Source organism: Etheostoma cragini, chromosome 23, assembly GCF_013103735.1.
Source record: "Etheostoma cragini isolate CJK2018 chromosome 23, CSU_Ecrag_1.0, whole genome shotgun sequence".
In the NCBI taxonomy this organism is placed as follows: Eukaryota; Metazoa; Chordata; class Actinopteri; order Perciformes; family Percidae; genus Etheostoma; species Etheostoma cragini.
In genome coordinates, this window is record NC_048429.1 from 8,613,650 (window position 1) to 8,627,260 (window position 13,611).

At 40.9% G+C, this 13,611-nt stretch overlaps 2 protein-coding genes across 7 annotated transcripts in view; one reads left to right on the plus strand and one right to left on the minus strand.

Moving 5' to 3' along the window:
- The window catches only part of cacna2d4a (calcium channel, voltage-dependent, alpha 2/delta subunit 4a), a 79,615-nt gene that overhangs the window by 25,217 nt on the left and 40,787 nt on the right, over positions 1-13,611 (plus strand). The gene's annotated exons all lie outside the window — the stretch shown is intronic.
- lrtm2a (leucine-rich repeats and transmembrane domains 2a) overlaps positions 1,377-13,611 on the minus strand; it is a 26,016-nt gene continuing 13,781 nt past the window's right edge. The window contains exons 3-7 of the mRNA XM_034863323.1: positions 8,424-8,653; positions 7,650-7,775; positions 6,999-7,087; positions 5,671-5,828; positions 1,377-4,573 (exon numbers count right to left, since the gene is read on the minus strand). Of these exons, the coding sequence (XP_034719214.1) occupies positions 4,023-4,573; positions 5,671-5,828; positions 6,999-7,087; positions 7,650-7,775; positions 8,424-8,653 (1,154 nt within the window). The 3' untranslated portion in view covers positions 1,377-4,022. The remainder of the gene's footprint in view (positions 4,574-5,670; positions 5,829-6,998; positions 7,088-7,649; positions 7,776-8,423; positions 8,654-13,611) is intronic.

Below are 13,611 nucleotides of genomic sequence, written 5' to 3' on the forward strand. Positions count from 1 at the left end.
ATGGCTAACAGCAGCTAATAAAGACTGTGGTCCCATTTCCGACCACTGGGTGTCAGTGTTTGTCTGAACATAATCCAGGCTGTGTGTCATAAACCTAATAAGCTGTTATTGACAGAGAAGCAGACTGCAGACTGAAAAAGAGAGGAAGAAAGAGAGATAAGTGGGTAAATAAAAGACAGAAAGAGAGAGCAGGGAAAGAATAAAGGATAGAGGGAGATCTTTAACATGGAGGAGGCGGTAGAGAGGAAGCAGTGACGGATAAGAATGAGGGAGAAAAGATGGGGGAGGTGAAAAAGTGAAAAAAAGACATAATACACCAGACAGAGTAAAGGATAAAGAGGGCAGAGATGAGAGAAAATAAGGTGAAAAGACTAAAAAAAATGATTGGAGAAGAGGCGACAGAAAGATAAATGGAGACAAGATAAGTGAGAGGAAAAGGGAAGGAGAGAGCAGATGAGAAATAAAGAGAGGTGGGAGGAGATAGAGGGTAAACGACAGAGAAAAGGAGCTACAGTATACAGAAGAGCTGTTATCATGACTGGTTTATACTTTCATTTGACCCCCTGTATTTAATCCCCTTCAGCTTTTGCCTATATCTATAACATCAATGCAAATAATTTACATCCAGACATTCTTACTTAATAGCTTACTTACTGTCTACTTTATTTTGTGCTATTGAGAATTAGTAGATGTGCGTAGTCTGTCAAAGCTCATCAGTGGTCTGGATATAAATCTGTTTACATAAGTGTGATATGTTTTTATTTAAATCAATGCATATTGACCAGGAAATGCTTCATCATCATTGTCATAATCACAATCATCAAAGGAACACAACACGCCATACATTTCCGGGCAGTTTAGTCTTTGAAGCCCTCAGTCATCTTGGCTGCTGCAGTTTTACATAACAAACTAGAATTTACATATAAATTCTGTATCTTTACATACACAGGCTATAGGAACAGGTATCAGCTAGCTAAGATACTTAGCTACCAACAACACAAGACCTGCAGACCAGGAGGTGACAGGACAACGTTTCTAGATTGATAGACAGAGTTTAGCCATTGCTTTATTTTCCAGTTACTGCCCTAGAGTCCCTGTAAATTCATGGCTACATATACACTTTTCATTTAAATCCCTTTAAAATGTAATTTCACTACTAAGTGTGTTCAGACTTAACTTGCAATGCAGGATCAAATAATTCTCCAGGTTTTCGTGCATTTTGACTTAAGACCAGCTCAGTCTCCAACAAATATTTTTTTTACATGCAACTATTCTAGGACCTCATTGCTGATGCAAAATGTGGTGTACTGTTCATATATTCAGCGAAATGTAAGGGGGGTGGGGAAGTCAAGTGCTGGATAAGAGTGTGTTTTTGGTCTGATCTGATGTCCTATCTCATAAAAGGCATAATCCTTAAAATTGTAATTAAATAACCATGACCATAACCTTTTAACAACAATTCCCACATTGTTTAGTGGACATACTGTATCTTAACAACCTAACCACAGATGTTTGGATATTATAAAACTAACCAATTAACAACGGTTGGAACCCAACATCTGGTATATCTGGCAGCATGTTTCTCCATAAATACTAATGCTGTTTGTTATTTCAAATAAGTTGCATAATGAAAAAAGTTATTTGTCTGAGACAAAGTTGGTCATATAGCACTAAATAAAAAAAATATTAAAACCATAAGATTACGTGTTGCCTACATGGCTGTATGCTGTATACTCTCAATGGCCAAACTCTTTCTATGTCTCTTGCAGAAACTTTACCAACTACTGAACTCAAATAAATGAACACGACAAATAAACAAACATTACAGAGATATTAAAACCAAAAACATAAGTAGTTTACACAACAAAAGACATACATAATGAATTAATACAGAAAACCATGGACCGTTACGTCATAAAACATTTGGTGGGGATCGCTGGGCCAGTACACCATATTAGAGACTAATATAATAATATTTATCAGCATCATAACCCAGGTATAATATAACACACTATTAATATAGGTTTATAACCAGCCAATTCAAAATCAAGGGTGGACAATAGTTTTACTGTAGGGGAGCAATATGCAATGAAAGCTTTTTGAGATAATTTAAACATTCCTACTATATATATATCCATAAAATGTGAAAATGTGCCTAAATATTTCAGGGTGTGAATAAGGGTACTTATGAAAACTCCATGTAACTCAAACAAACTAACCCTTTTTGTTAATGCACTGAGAAACAGTGGCAAACAGATTCCTCTTGAATAAGTGATGATTACTAAGTTTATAACAGAACAACTCTGTGGCGATGACAGAATGTTAATGCTATGATGACACACCTTCCACTGCATATTGCTGACCTTTGAGGAAAAACATACAGACCACAATATGGGAGAAGGGATGGACAAAAGGAAAGAAAGGAGGCGGGTTGTCTTTAAGGAAGTGTAAAATACTTTCCATAAATAGAACTGGATGGAAAGATGGATGGAGAGATAAAAGGATGGTGAGGGGGGAATAGCAGCGTCTTTTTGTTTAATCCTTTATTCGTTGTAATGCTTCTGGGCAAATTGTTCGTTTTTAAAAGAAAGAGGGGGAAGGGAATCTGATTAGGGAAATAAAGTGCAGGAGTCTGAATATTGTAGTCCTTAGATGACATGTTGTAGTCCTTGCCAGAATACAGGGTTCTCTGAGATAGTGCTTCCATGCCATAGTAGCAAACATTCACCTCTGAGGGGTGAAATCAGTCTGAAAAATGAGCTGAACAAAAGAATAAATATGGTCAAGCAAAGTCAGTGGTCCTTTAATTCCCAATAACTTCATTAAAACCATTTTCAGATTTTTCTGAACCCGCCTGGAAGCGTAGTCCAAGGTATACCAGAAAAATAGTTTGTCCGCCATGATACAGCAAGAGGCTTTTCATCTGTTCAGATACTGATCATAATAAGTTAACAAGCATCAAGTAAGCAAGTACTCAGAGTAAATTACAGTTAAAATGGTTTCTTCCCCTTTGAAATGATTGAATCTTATGCACAGCTCCAGTCTGTGACACCTGGAGGATGTTATTGTTTCAGAGAAGATCCAGAAAGAAACCTATGTGTTTGAAAGGTCTAGCCTTCCATGAATGATCGTTTTGTCAATCCAAATGGTTTCCTGTTCCGAATGAAACATCCCTAACAAGTCTCAGAAGACACGAGACTCGATTAACATATAATTTGTATGTATGCCCAGTAATCTCTCTGCAACAAAGTGCTAGAGAGGTATTGACTACAGAAATGACATCTCTTTGTGTTTATCCATTAAGCTTCCCTAATTACCCCAAGATTTCCAACACTGGTTGTTTCTTTGGGACTTGGAGGTCCAAGGGAACGTCAGAGGAGGGTCAAGGGATCTGGGTTGGAGTCCTGGTTTTTGGAGGAACTACTGGCATTAGAGAAGATGAGGAGGAGAAAGATGCAAACCACACTAGAGCTAATACTACAGCTGGGAATATTGGTCCAATCAACACCACATATACTGTAAATCCCTGAAAATTTGATCCAGTTTTACTAATAATGACCAACGTACACCAGGAGTGACTTGTAACAGCTTATGATATGTTTCATACTGGAGAAAGTACCAACTAATTTTTCTCTCGGCTAATTTAATATGGAATTCAGCAGCAGCCAAGACCTGCAGTGTTGGAAGTGGTGAAAGGCGATTTGGAGGGATAATTAGTAACAAATACTGCAGTAAGAATGGCTCCAAATGTAAGAGAGATTCAAGGAACAGATAAGGTATATGTATGCGAGGTGTTAGAGAGAGGGACAGAGGAAGAAGGTTAAAAATAGAAAGAGGGCAAAGAAAGGAAAACAAAGTGGGAGAAAGGTGTCAGTTTGAGAATTAGAGGGAGAGATACCCTAACTGACTGTGTGCATAAAACAAGCTCTTCCATCTCTCTCCTCTTCGAGCCCTTTTTGATTTTCACCTCTTCCAACCTTTACCCTTTGACATGGCAACCCCCCCCCCATTCCATCACTCCTCTAGGCCACAGATGAGATCTGTTTCTCTTCCCTATCCTCCCCATCTGCATCTCCGTCTCCGTCTCCCATCAGTGGCTGCCTCTTCTTCAGCTCTCTCTGATACTTGGCCATCAGCGAGGCGTAGATGCAGCCGTAACACGCGGCTGCAACCATCATGATGCAAACAATGCCGCACACCACGCCGGCAATCACAACTGTGCCGATGGCGCGGCGCACGCTCACAGGTCGGTAGCGGGCACGGACACAGTCCGGAGTTGCCTCTCCGCCCCCGCCACCTCCTCCTCCTCCTCCTCCTCCTCCACCTCCCGTGTTTGGAGAGTAGTCATGACCATTGTTGCTGTTGTCAGAAATTGGGGTTGCTCCACTGGGGTTAAGAGCGTTCCTGCTGCAGGGAGGAACGCCTCCTTGTCCAGAACGGGATCCCTCACCTCCACCCCCATTCTCATCTTCAAGTTGGAGGCAGTAGTTGAACATTTCCACCGGAACACCACGAATGTCTCGCCCACGCAGATCCTTCGGTAGCGTGCACTCCACCGCGTCCACCTTCCCCCCTGAAGGAGAGAGAAAGAGGTGCAGAGACAGGAGGACAGGGATAGGTCATTCATAAAATGTCTTGTGCCTGTAAAGCACTACCAATTAACTGAGAGAGGGGAAGAGATAGAGAGTGGGGTGGTTGTACAAACACTAGGATGAGTCATACATCACTTAACACACACACAGAGTTTGCGGTGCCCTCTACACTAAGTTGGAGATAGCCTCAAATAAGCGCTTCTATAATTCATGAGATGACATGCCTAGCTTTGGCAGAGCTCTGTGTGGAAGAAAAAAATATCTGACTCACTAATTCCCACAGGCGGCAGGAGGGTGGGGGATCTACTTTGTTATCATCACGTGCTGCATTTGTCTCCACATAGTATTTGCCTCCAGATTGAGTGTTAGAAAGCTATTGATAGTCACCCTTGCCATCAGATACGTAAAGCAACAAAAAACATAAAATAAAGGGGGAGGAAAACAGAAAGAACGAGCAAGTGGTATTTAGCCAGATGCTTTTATCTCAGCATGCGACAAAAGAATCCCCCCTGCAAACAGATCTCGCTCTCCAAATCTGTCCAGACATCTCAGTGGTGTGTACTTGAAGGTTTGCAGGAGATAGAAGTCAACACAGACTGCTGTCACCGAGCATTTCACACTTGTTCGGTGCTTTGTCTTACTTTCTACAACATATCGTGCAATATCTACCCGTTTAACAGCTACTGACATGCTTTCATGTTTAACTATGAAATGCCTGCTTGTAATTCTTCTCTGCTGCTCTGGTGATTATTAAATGATCATGTTCGCCGTGTGTCAGTTTTTGTCTGACTTGTACTGAAGCTGAGCTGGAGAGTAGGGCCCTGCAAAGCAGAAGAGAGTAAAATGAAGCAAAGAGAAGAATGGAGCAGAAAAGAGAAGAGATGCTTCATTATTGGGGCAGCTGAGGCCCGAGGCGCTGAGGTGAATGTAGATTTTTACACATGAATAGAGAGCAGAGAGCAGCTGTGGGTTATCTGATGTATTAACAGCCTGCCGAGACACGTGGGTAACACACACAGTACACATGTCACATCCCCTAATCGAAATCCAACTTCTGTAACATAAATCAAACATCTACCTCTGTACAGCAGCCACTCCATCCAGTGTTTAAAATCGCGGAGGTTGCAGTCACATTCCCAGGGGTTGTGTCCCAGTTCCAGGTGTCGTAGGTTGGCAAGCGGCTCAAACGCTGCCCTCTCCAAACCATGAAGCCTGTTTCCCGCTAGAGACAGCCACCTATGAAATAAGAATAACATTCATTTACTCTATTACCTCTTGACAACTTTACCATTGTGGCACTGATTTTAAAAGCAGGCAGCTAATACATTGAGGGCCCTATTTTAACAATCTAAGTGCACGGCGTGAACGCCTGGCACATCTGTGTTTGGAGCGTGTCCAAATACAGATTTGCTAGTTTGAAGGCGGAAAAAATGGTCCGTGGTTCAAAAGGGCTGTACTTATTGTCTTGATTTATTCATGGATGTATTTTGGGCATAACATGCAACAACCAATCAGAATGTCTCCCATTCCCTTTAAAAGCAAAGCGCGTTTGTACCTGGGCGCATTTCTATTATGATGGCGGATTTGTACCATAATATTTTTATTTGTAATCTTCAGCATGTTTGTGTGATGCTGGTCTTCCTTGTGTGTGTGTGTGTGTGTGTGTGTGTAACAAGCATAGTGTGTGTGTGTTTGTGTGTGTGTGTGTGTGTGTGTGTGTGTGTGTGTGTGTGTGTGTGTGTGTGTGTGTGTGTGTGTGTGTGTGTGTGTGTGTGTGTGTGTGTGTGTGTGTGTGTGTGTGTGTGTAACAAGCATAGTGTGCACGGGCTGTGCATTAGTCTAGTCGCTGTTAAAATAACAATGAAATGCTGCGCTATTGACTTTAGACCAGGTTTTTGTTGGTCAATGGCGCTATCACTTCCCGCTGCCTCAAGATTGCAATAGTCCATGCCAAGAATTCACTTGAACACAGCTCCCTGTAAGACTAGCAGCCATTGGTTCAAGTGCATTTGCTATTTAAACGACGTGGGTGGGAAATTGACAACTGTGTTGGTCTGAAACAAGCAAAGACACTTGTGTCGGGCTTTGTGCCCGCTGTGCCAGGTGCAAGATAGTGACCTTAATGTACGACCATTACTGGGCAATAATTCAATATTATCTTATGTTGAATTCAATTCTAATTGTACATTGATGAAATGATCATATTGTGTTATTATTTGCAAGTTGTAATTACTAACATAGGGGGTATTTCATTGAATTAAAAATGATTGTTTGAAGTAAAGCACTGATCTTTGAAATGTTGGTGGATGGTAATAGCGTTGCTAATGTTAACAGGGTGATCTAACACTGGTGTTGCTCCTGGGGTCTGTAATAGCAGATGAATTGTTTTCAGGTGTTGATTTCTACCTGAGACTCTGCAGCTCATCCAGTAGTCCCAGAGGAACAGAGGACAGGCCATTCAGGGATAAATCCAGACTCTGAAGACCCCCCAAACCCTGTAGAAACATCAAAACAAGCTCTCTGTTTAGTCATCTTTTCTCAGACAGTATGGCATTATAGTGTACACTTTCCCCCAAACTCATATTAATATGATTAGCTTATTTCACTGTTTCCAAAGGGCACAGCTCATCCCTTGATGGGCTAATCTTGTTAAATTTCAGATCCCAAGTGAAGTCATGACACAAGCTCACCCTGCAGACTGCTTTGGTTCAGATAAAAGTGGATGAAAGTGTTGAGCAAACAGTTTATTACTAATTTACTACCTGGACAGGATCCCAGTCATGTTATATCTGCTTAGGTTGCTCTCCTCCTAAACGGAGCCTGTCGAGCCTCGCCCAGGAGTTGAAACAATGTATCAGTAGTGGTATCAGCTTCTTTCTTCATTCACATGCTGTAGTGTTTTGGTGGATTGAATAATCTGGTGCTATATCTCACACTGTGCATGACTGTATACAATTTTGCGCAATGTTCTGTATTATTCTCAGTATGAATAAGGCATTTTCTTGTCATGTCAGTGAGCTGCATTATATATGGTGTTATGTAATCTACAGTGCCTACCTGAAAGAGGTCTCTGTCCATTGCAGTTAGTGAGTTGTTGTGCAGAGTCAGTCTTGTCAGGTTGGACATGTCTCTGAATAATCCAGCTGGTAAATTATCCAGGTAGTTGTTAGAGAGGTCCAGCTCCTAGAATACACAAAAAATAGATTTTCACTTACATATACAGTACACCTTTGCATTTAACACACCACGTGTGTGATGCACTTATTGAAAATGACTTTGACATGACAAATTACATTTTATATAAAACCTTAAACTGGCACTCACATCAATTGCTATGTTAGGATACATGTAAAAAATCTCCATACTCTACATGATCAATGTAACAATCAGTCAGAATGGAAAACCAGCTCTTTACAGCAGATAGCTCAGCAGTGTGGAAGTAAATCGTTTTTCAGTTCACCTAATTAGGGAGTTGTACATTAAGCATTGACAGTATCTGATTTGTATCTGATATGCTGAATAACAAACCCTAACAGTATTTAAGACTGGAAATAAACAGCAGCTAGCGGCTGTGACTCATGAGCAACAGTTAGCCAGGCTTTTCTTTTGCATGTGTAATGATCCATAATTTTTTGTTCTTAAACTGTCCAATATTTCCAAAATTCCAATATTTCTAATGATGAGTATCCCTGCAAAACCTTGAAAACAAATTATTACATATTGTCCCGGGGGAAACACTGTACATGGCGTAGTAAACAACAATACAAGATGTTCAACTTCTAGGAGAAGAAAAATTCCACTGACAACAATAAAAAAAAAATGGCTGCAAACCTCCAGAGAGGAGAGGTTAGCGAAGGCAGAGGCTCCCAGCGAGGAAAACTTGTTGTTGGCTAGCAGGAGGGAGCGGCTCCATGGAGGCAGGAGGTGAAGGGGCGGCAGAGAGGAGAGACCCCGGCCCCCGCAGTCCACTAGCAGGCTGTCTGAGTCGCAGAGACAGGGAGACGGGCAGGCAGAGGCTGCGGGCAGCAGCGTCGCCATGAGGCAGAGGACACAGATGAAGACTTGAAGATAAGAAAGAGGGGAAAAGAGAGAAAACAAACATGGTTATTGTTTCAGTGAATTCTCTTTTCAGTGTGGAAACCAATCAGGAGGATGTGAACAGAGGACTGCAGAAAAAGTAAAAGAAATAAGCGGAGCCGTAAAAAGGAATGAATTGAAAGATGGAGTGAGTGGATTAAAGTGGAAATGATTGTTAGAAACCAGGACTATAGCTTTCACAGAAGCTTTTAAAGTTGTCTACAAACACGCAAAAAAGAGATTAGTTCTACGTATTTGTCTAATTTGTCTAATAATTTTAAAAAATGGTAATTTTGTCTCTAGCCTACTCTGGCTAGTATTTCCAAGGCAGCAGTCTATTCCCAAAGACATCTCTTTAAAAAAAAAAAGCTCTACTTGTTTGTGTCATCTTGTATTTGTGAGTGTGTCTGGTTTTGTCTTTTTCTTTGTCTTTTTGTGTGTGTGTTTATTGCATCTCACAGCTTTGTGAGTGACACTTGTGAGTAAAATCCCTACTGTTTTATTTAGTTTTTGACCCTTTGTTTCTTCAGACTCTAGTCATTTCACCATCATGCTATCTTTCTTTCTCTCTAGTTTTTGTGTTGTCTTTTTTTTGCCCCCCTTTCTGTCTAGTTTTTCATCAGTTCTCCCCTTTTCATTAATTTCTTTTCATATTCATTTCCCTGTCTGTCCCTCTGTCTGTTCCTCTGTCTGTCTGTCTGTCTGTATTTGCATCCGTCTCTTTCTCTTTTCGCTCTGTAATTCTCTCTCGCCCTCTTTTGTCCCTCGGCACTGCCCTGTATTCCCTCAGTGTCTTGTTACAGTGAGTGACTTTGTTTCTGTCCTATGGCTTATCAGCACGACTTATGCTTTATCTCTCTGTGTATGTGTGGGCATATGCTTGTGCGGCTGTGCGTGTGCGTGTGTGTGTGTGTGTGTGTGTGTGTTAAGCGCCAACAAAGCGTGATATTAAGAAAACTACTCTGTCTAAACTCTAGACACAGCACTTTTTTACCTTCTGACAAGAGAGTTTGCTTCAACAGCAGATTTCATCACTTGCATCATCTGCATATTATTAGCATCAATTTCTCAGCTTGCCATTGCCTTTTGTCACACTATGTGTCACCCGCTCCATGTTGTATTTTTTTCTCTCGGTTAGTCCATCTGTTTTTTCTCTAAATTTGCTCTCTTTCTCATTTTCTCTCTCTCTCTCTCTTCTCACTCATTTTCACCACATTGGCCGTCTGACTCTAAGAATGATGAAACTCTGTGAAATAGCCCTTTACTGGACACTCCACATTGTGATATGTTAAAATTGTCATGAAATTCCAACGATATGAGTAATTGGATCATGAAAGTCGTCTCATTCTTCTAAAGTAAGGCTTCCTTTGGTCTCTTATCTTACTACTAATAAAATATGAGACTTGTAATGGTGCAGTGAGAAAGAGAGGATGCTTTAAACATCCCATTAAAATCATTTTTATTCCCTTTTTAACTGGTCATAAATAGACTTCAAGTGAGAACAGACACTCAATTTGTTTTTGAACTCAATTAATCATAAATGATTAGTAAAGCTGAATGATTTTAGAAAATGATGTAGTAGTTTAATTTGTATCACCTCTTCAAGCTCATCAAAATATTGTTGAAGGGAGAGTTTGACATTTTGGGAAATACCTTTGGGAAATATATTTAGCAGCCGGTTAGCTTAGCTTAGCTTAGTTTAGCTTAGCTTAGCTTAGCGTAAAGACTGGAGGCAGAGAAACTGACAAGCTCAAGGGGGATGTCAGACTCCAGGAAGTTCGATATATGAATCCGCTAAAGCCACATATGGTTTTCACACTTAGTTTTTTGTACGGATTAAAGAAGCAGGATAATATGTTTAAACAAGTGAGCTTAAAGAGTGCTGTTTTGTTTAGTTTTTTTGTTACCTCTTGACAGAGCCAGGCTAACTGTTTTTCCCTGTTTCCAGTCTTTATGCTAAGCTAACTGGCTGTTGGCTGCAGCTTCCTGTTTATTGTCCATACATGTGAGTGGCATCAATCTTCTCAACTAACTTGTAAAGAAAATGAAGAGGTGCATTTCCCAAATTATATAACAACCGCCCTAATTATGTCATGTGATCTCTGAATTAAAATCAATGCAAATTAAAGTACAGTGAGAATCGCAAAAGCAGCATTTCTTCACAACCGGGATTTAGGTGTAAAACAAATAATTGGAACACACAGTTCAATTTTATCTTTCACTTGTGTATGCATCGTGACTACTCAAGGTAATGATGTCCATCTTATTTTTTTAACAACTAATGTGCAAACACAAAACGTCACAATTCAGAGATTAGTTTGATCATATTTATCTCAATAATCTTTGTTACTTGAAAGGTTTCATGGAGATAAGTAATTGTATTGCATAACACATTGTATAGTTGTTTGAAAATACACTGACAATGGTCTAGAAATAACATCTTTTATCAGACAGCTTTTACCCTGCCAGTTGGCACAGAACATGACCTCCCATATCCAGGACACTGCCCCGTTTTACATTCCGAACCCAAAAGGGTCAAAAAGTAAAGACTGTGGCCTTGTAAGATAGATCAGTGTGTCAACTCTCCCTTCCTGTCACTGTATGTGTTATCCTCTCTGCTCCATCCGGCCATATAATCCTAATCTCTGGGGAAATTAACGTCACTTCATAAAGGGATTGGATTGAACAGGTTTTGAAATATCCTGAAGCGTCCTGTGCCATTGTACTTTGTGGTGGAAATGCTTCAGAGGGCCATTCTTCACTGCGGCAAGCTCAGTAGGAATCTAGAAGGATTTTGCTGCACAGTGACTGTGAATTTCCTAGAACAGGTTTGAAAAGATACAGTAGTGCGGGAGATTTGTAAGGACAATGTAGTTCAGAGGTAGAAGTACTGTTATATAACTGAGAGAGAGAGTGAAAGAGGGCCGGGCAGAGAGAGAAACTCTGTATACTTGGCTGCTTCTGCCTCATATCATGTCATATTATGTTTAAGTTAATCTTTTTACTCTTTCATTCAATCCTCCTCACCACAACCTCTCCTCTTCTTTTTTTTTACTGTACATTATAACTCCCCCTCACCCCCTACCACCCTTCCTCAGCACGGAAGCCTATCTTCCAACATTCATGAGGGGTTTTAGCTACACTCACGGAGGAGGTAGTTGTTGTTGTTTTGGCTTATTTTAGCTGCTCCAAATCCTCTCTGTCGCAGCGTTCCACGCAGCCAAACCAAAAGGAAAACATTCAGCCACAGTCAGAGAAGGATAGGGAGGTTCAGTCCCAATAAGTCTTAAGTGGTTCTGTGCAGTTTAATTCAGTACGAACAGACTTCAGACTGAATCTTTTATAAGAATTCCCAAACACATACCGTAAAAGTGCTGACATTTAGGCCAAATGTAGGCTGGCAATGCTTTCAGCAATGGGAAACAAACTGAGACACGACATTAAAATGCAACACCATGTTCCTGTGTGATTGAAGACTTCTGAGGTTTTTCCCAGTAGACTCCCAACACCCCCAAGTAGTTGTCAACTTTCTTTTAGTTGGCATGGTAGCTGGCATACCCATCTATGGTGTGTGCACGATTGTGTTTGAAGTTGTGAAAGGGTTCAATTAACACAGGTCGTAGGTAATCTTTGAATTGGGATAATTAACTGTCTGTAAGTGTATGTTTGCAAGTTCATTTGTATGAATGAGTGTCATGCTGTGTGCATTCACTTGGGTGTCTTGTAGTACTTTCTGCCTATTTAGTTATCTGTACAAAGTTGCAGAAGGGTGGTACACACACACACAAACACACACACACCTACAGAGACATCCTTTTTTTCTGCTGCCATTTATTTTTTAGTGTTTGTCACCTTCATAGGCACATGAAGAGTCAAATGACTCCTGTAAATGTGGGGATGTTTGACAGTGTCTCCTAGGCAACACTGTTTGATAACTCTGGGGCCTCAGCTGTTTGTAAGTTTATATCCAGGGGCCCCTGGGTGACACTGGATCCAGCTATGATGTCATCAGCGCAGGCACCTTTGTTACTGAGCCCAGTTGCATGTTACCTAGGGGCCAAGCTGTTTTCCATGGACTCGCTGCTATCTTATTTCTGTAACAACCAGCTGCCCTCCATGCAACAGAGTGCCTGTATTTCTTGCTCCAGCTCTTTCAGTTTCACATGGTCCTCTGGGCAGGAGTCTCACTTAAGGAGTTTAGCTTTAACTCCTGTGACTCCCAATATCAGCTACATTACCTGATAAAACATTACAGTATGTCTTCCCTTGCATGTAGTTACCAACCCTGAATCTCCGCAGTTGGAATTTTAGGGCCAGTATCAATCAAAATGTTTTGAGTACAATAAAGCATGATAAAGAAGGCCAATGTGTATCAACTGTACACTGATTGGTCTTCCTCAAATCAACTAGTACCTTCAGTAGTGGCATATTGTTTACAACATATTATTATGTTGTATGATTGGCAGTCACACGTAGATTTTGGCTGCAAGGATCCAGGTTTTATTAGAGTGATGATCTAAAACTTTGAAGATATTTGTGTCAGCAGCCATAACAGGCATGAGAGATATGCGATAATGCCTTTACTTAACAGAGAAGTATCTTAAATATTATTATTTGTCACATCTGATGTATAATCTACCATCTGTAATATCTCTACACACGGTGTATCCTGTCTTTCCACAGCAACAGTGTCTGTGTAATTTGTCAGAGGCTATTACATGTCTGATCTCCACCGTAACCTGAGTCCTCATTTAGTTAGCAGATGGAAAATAGCCAGCCAGTGTGTGGTTACAAAGTGTGCGTGTGCTCGCCTCAAATGGCGTTTTTCCACTGCTGGTAACAGCTTGCCTCGGCTCGCCTCGGTCCGCCTCGGCTCGCCTCGGCCCATTATGCTTCCGTTTTCCATTGCAGATTGAGTAAAGCCTCAGCGTGGCTGGTCACT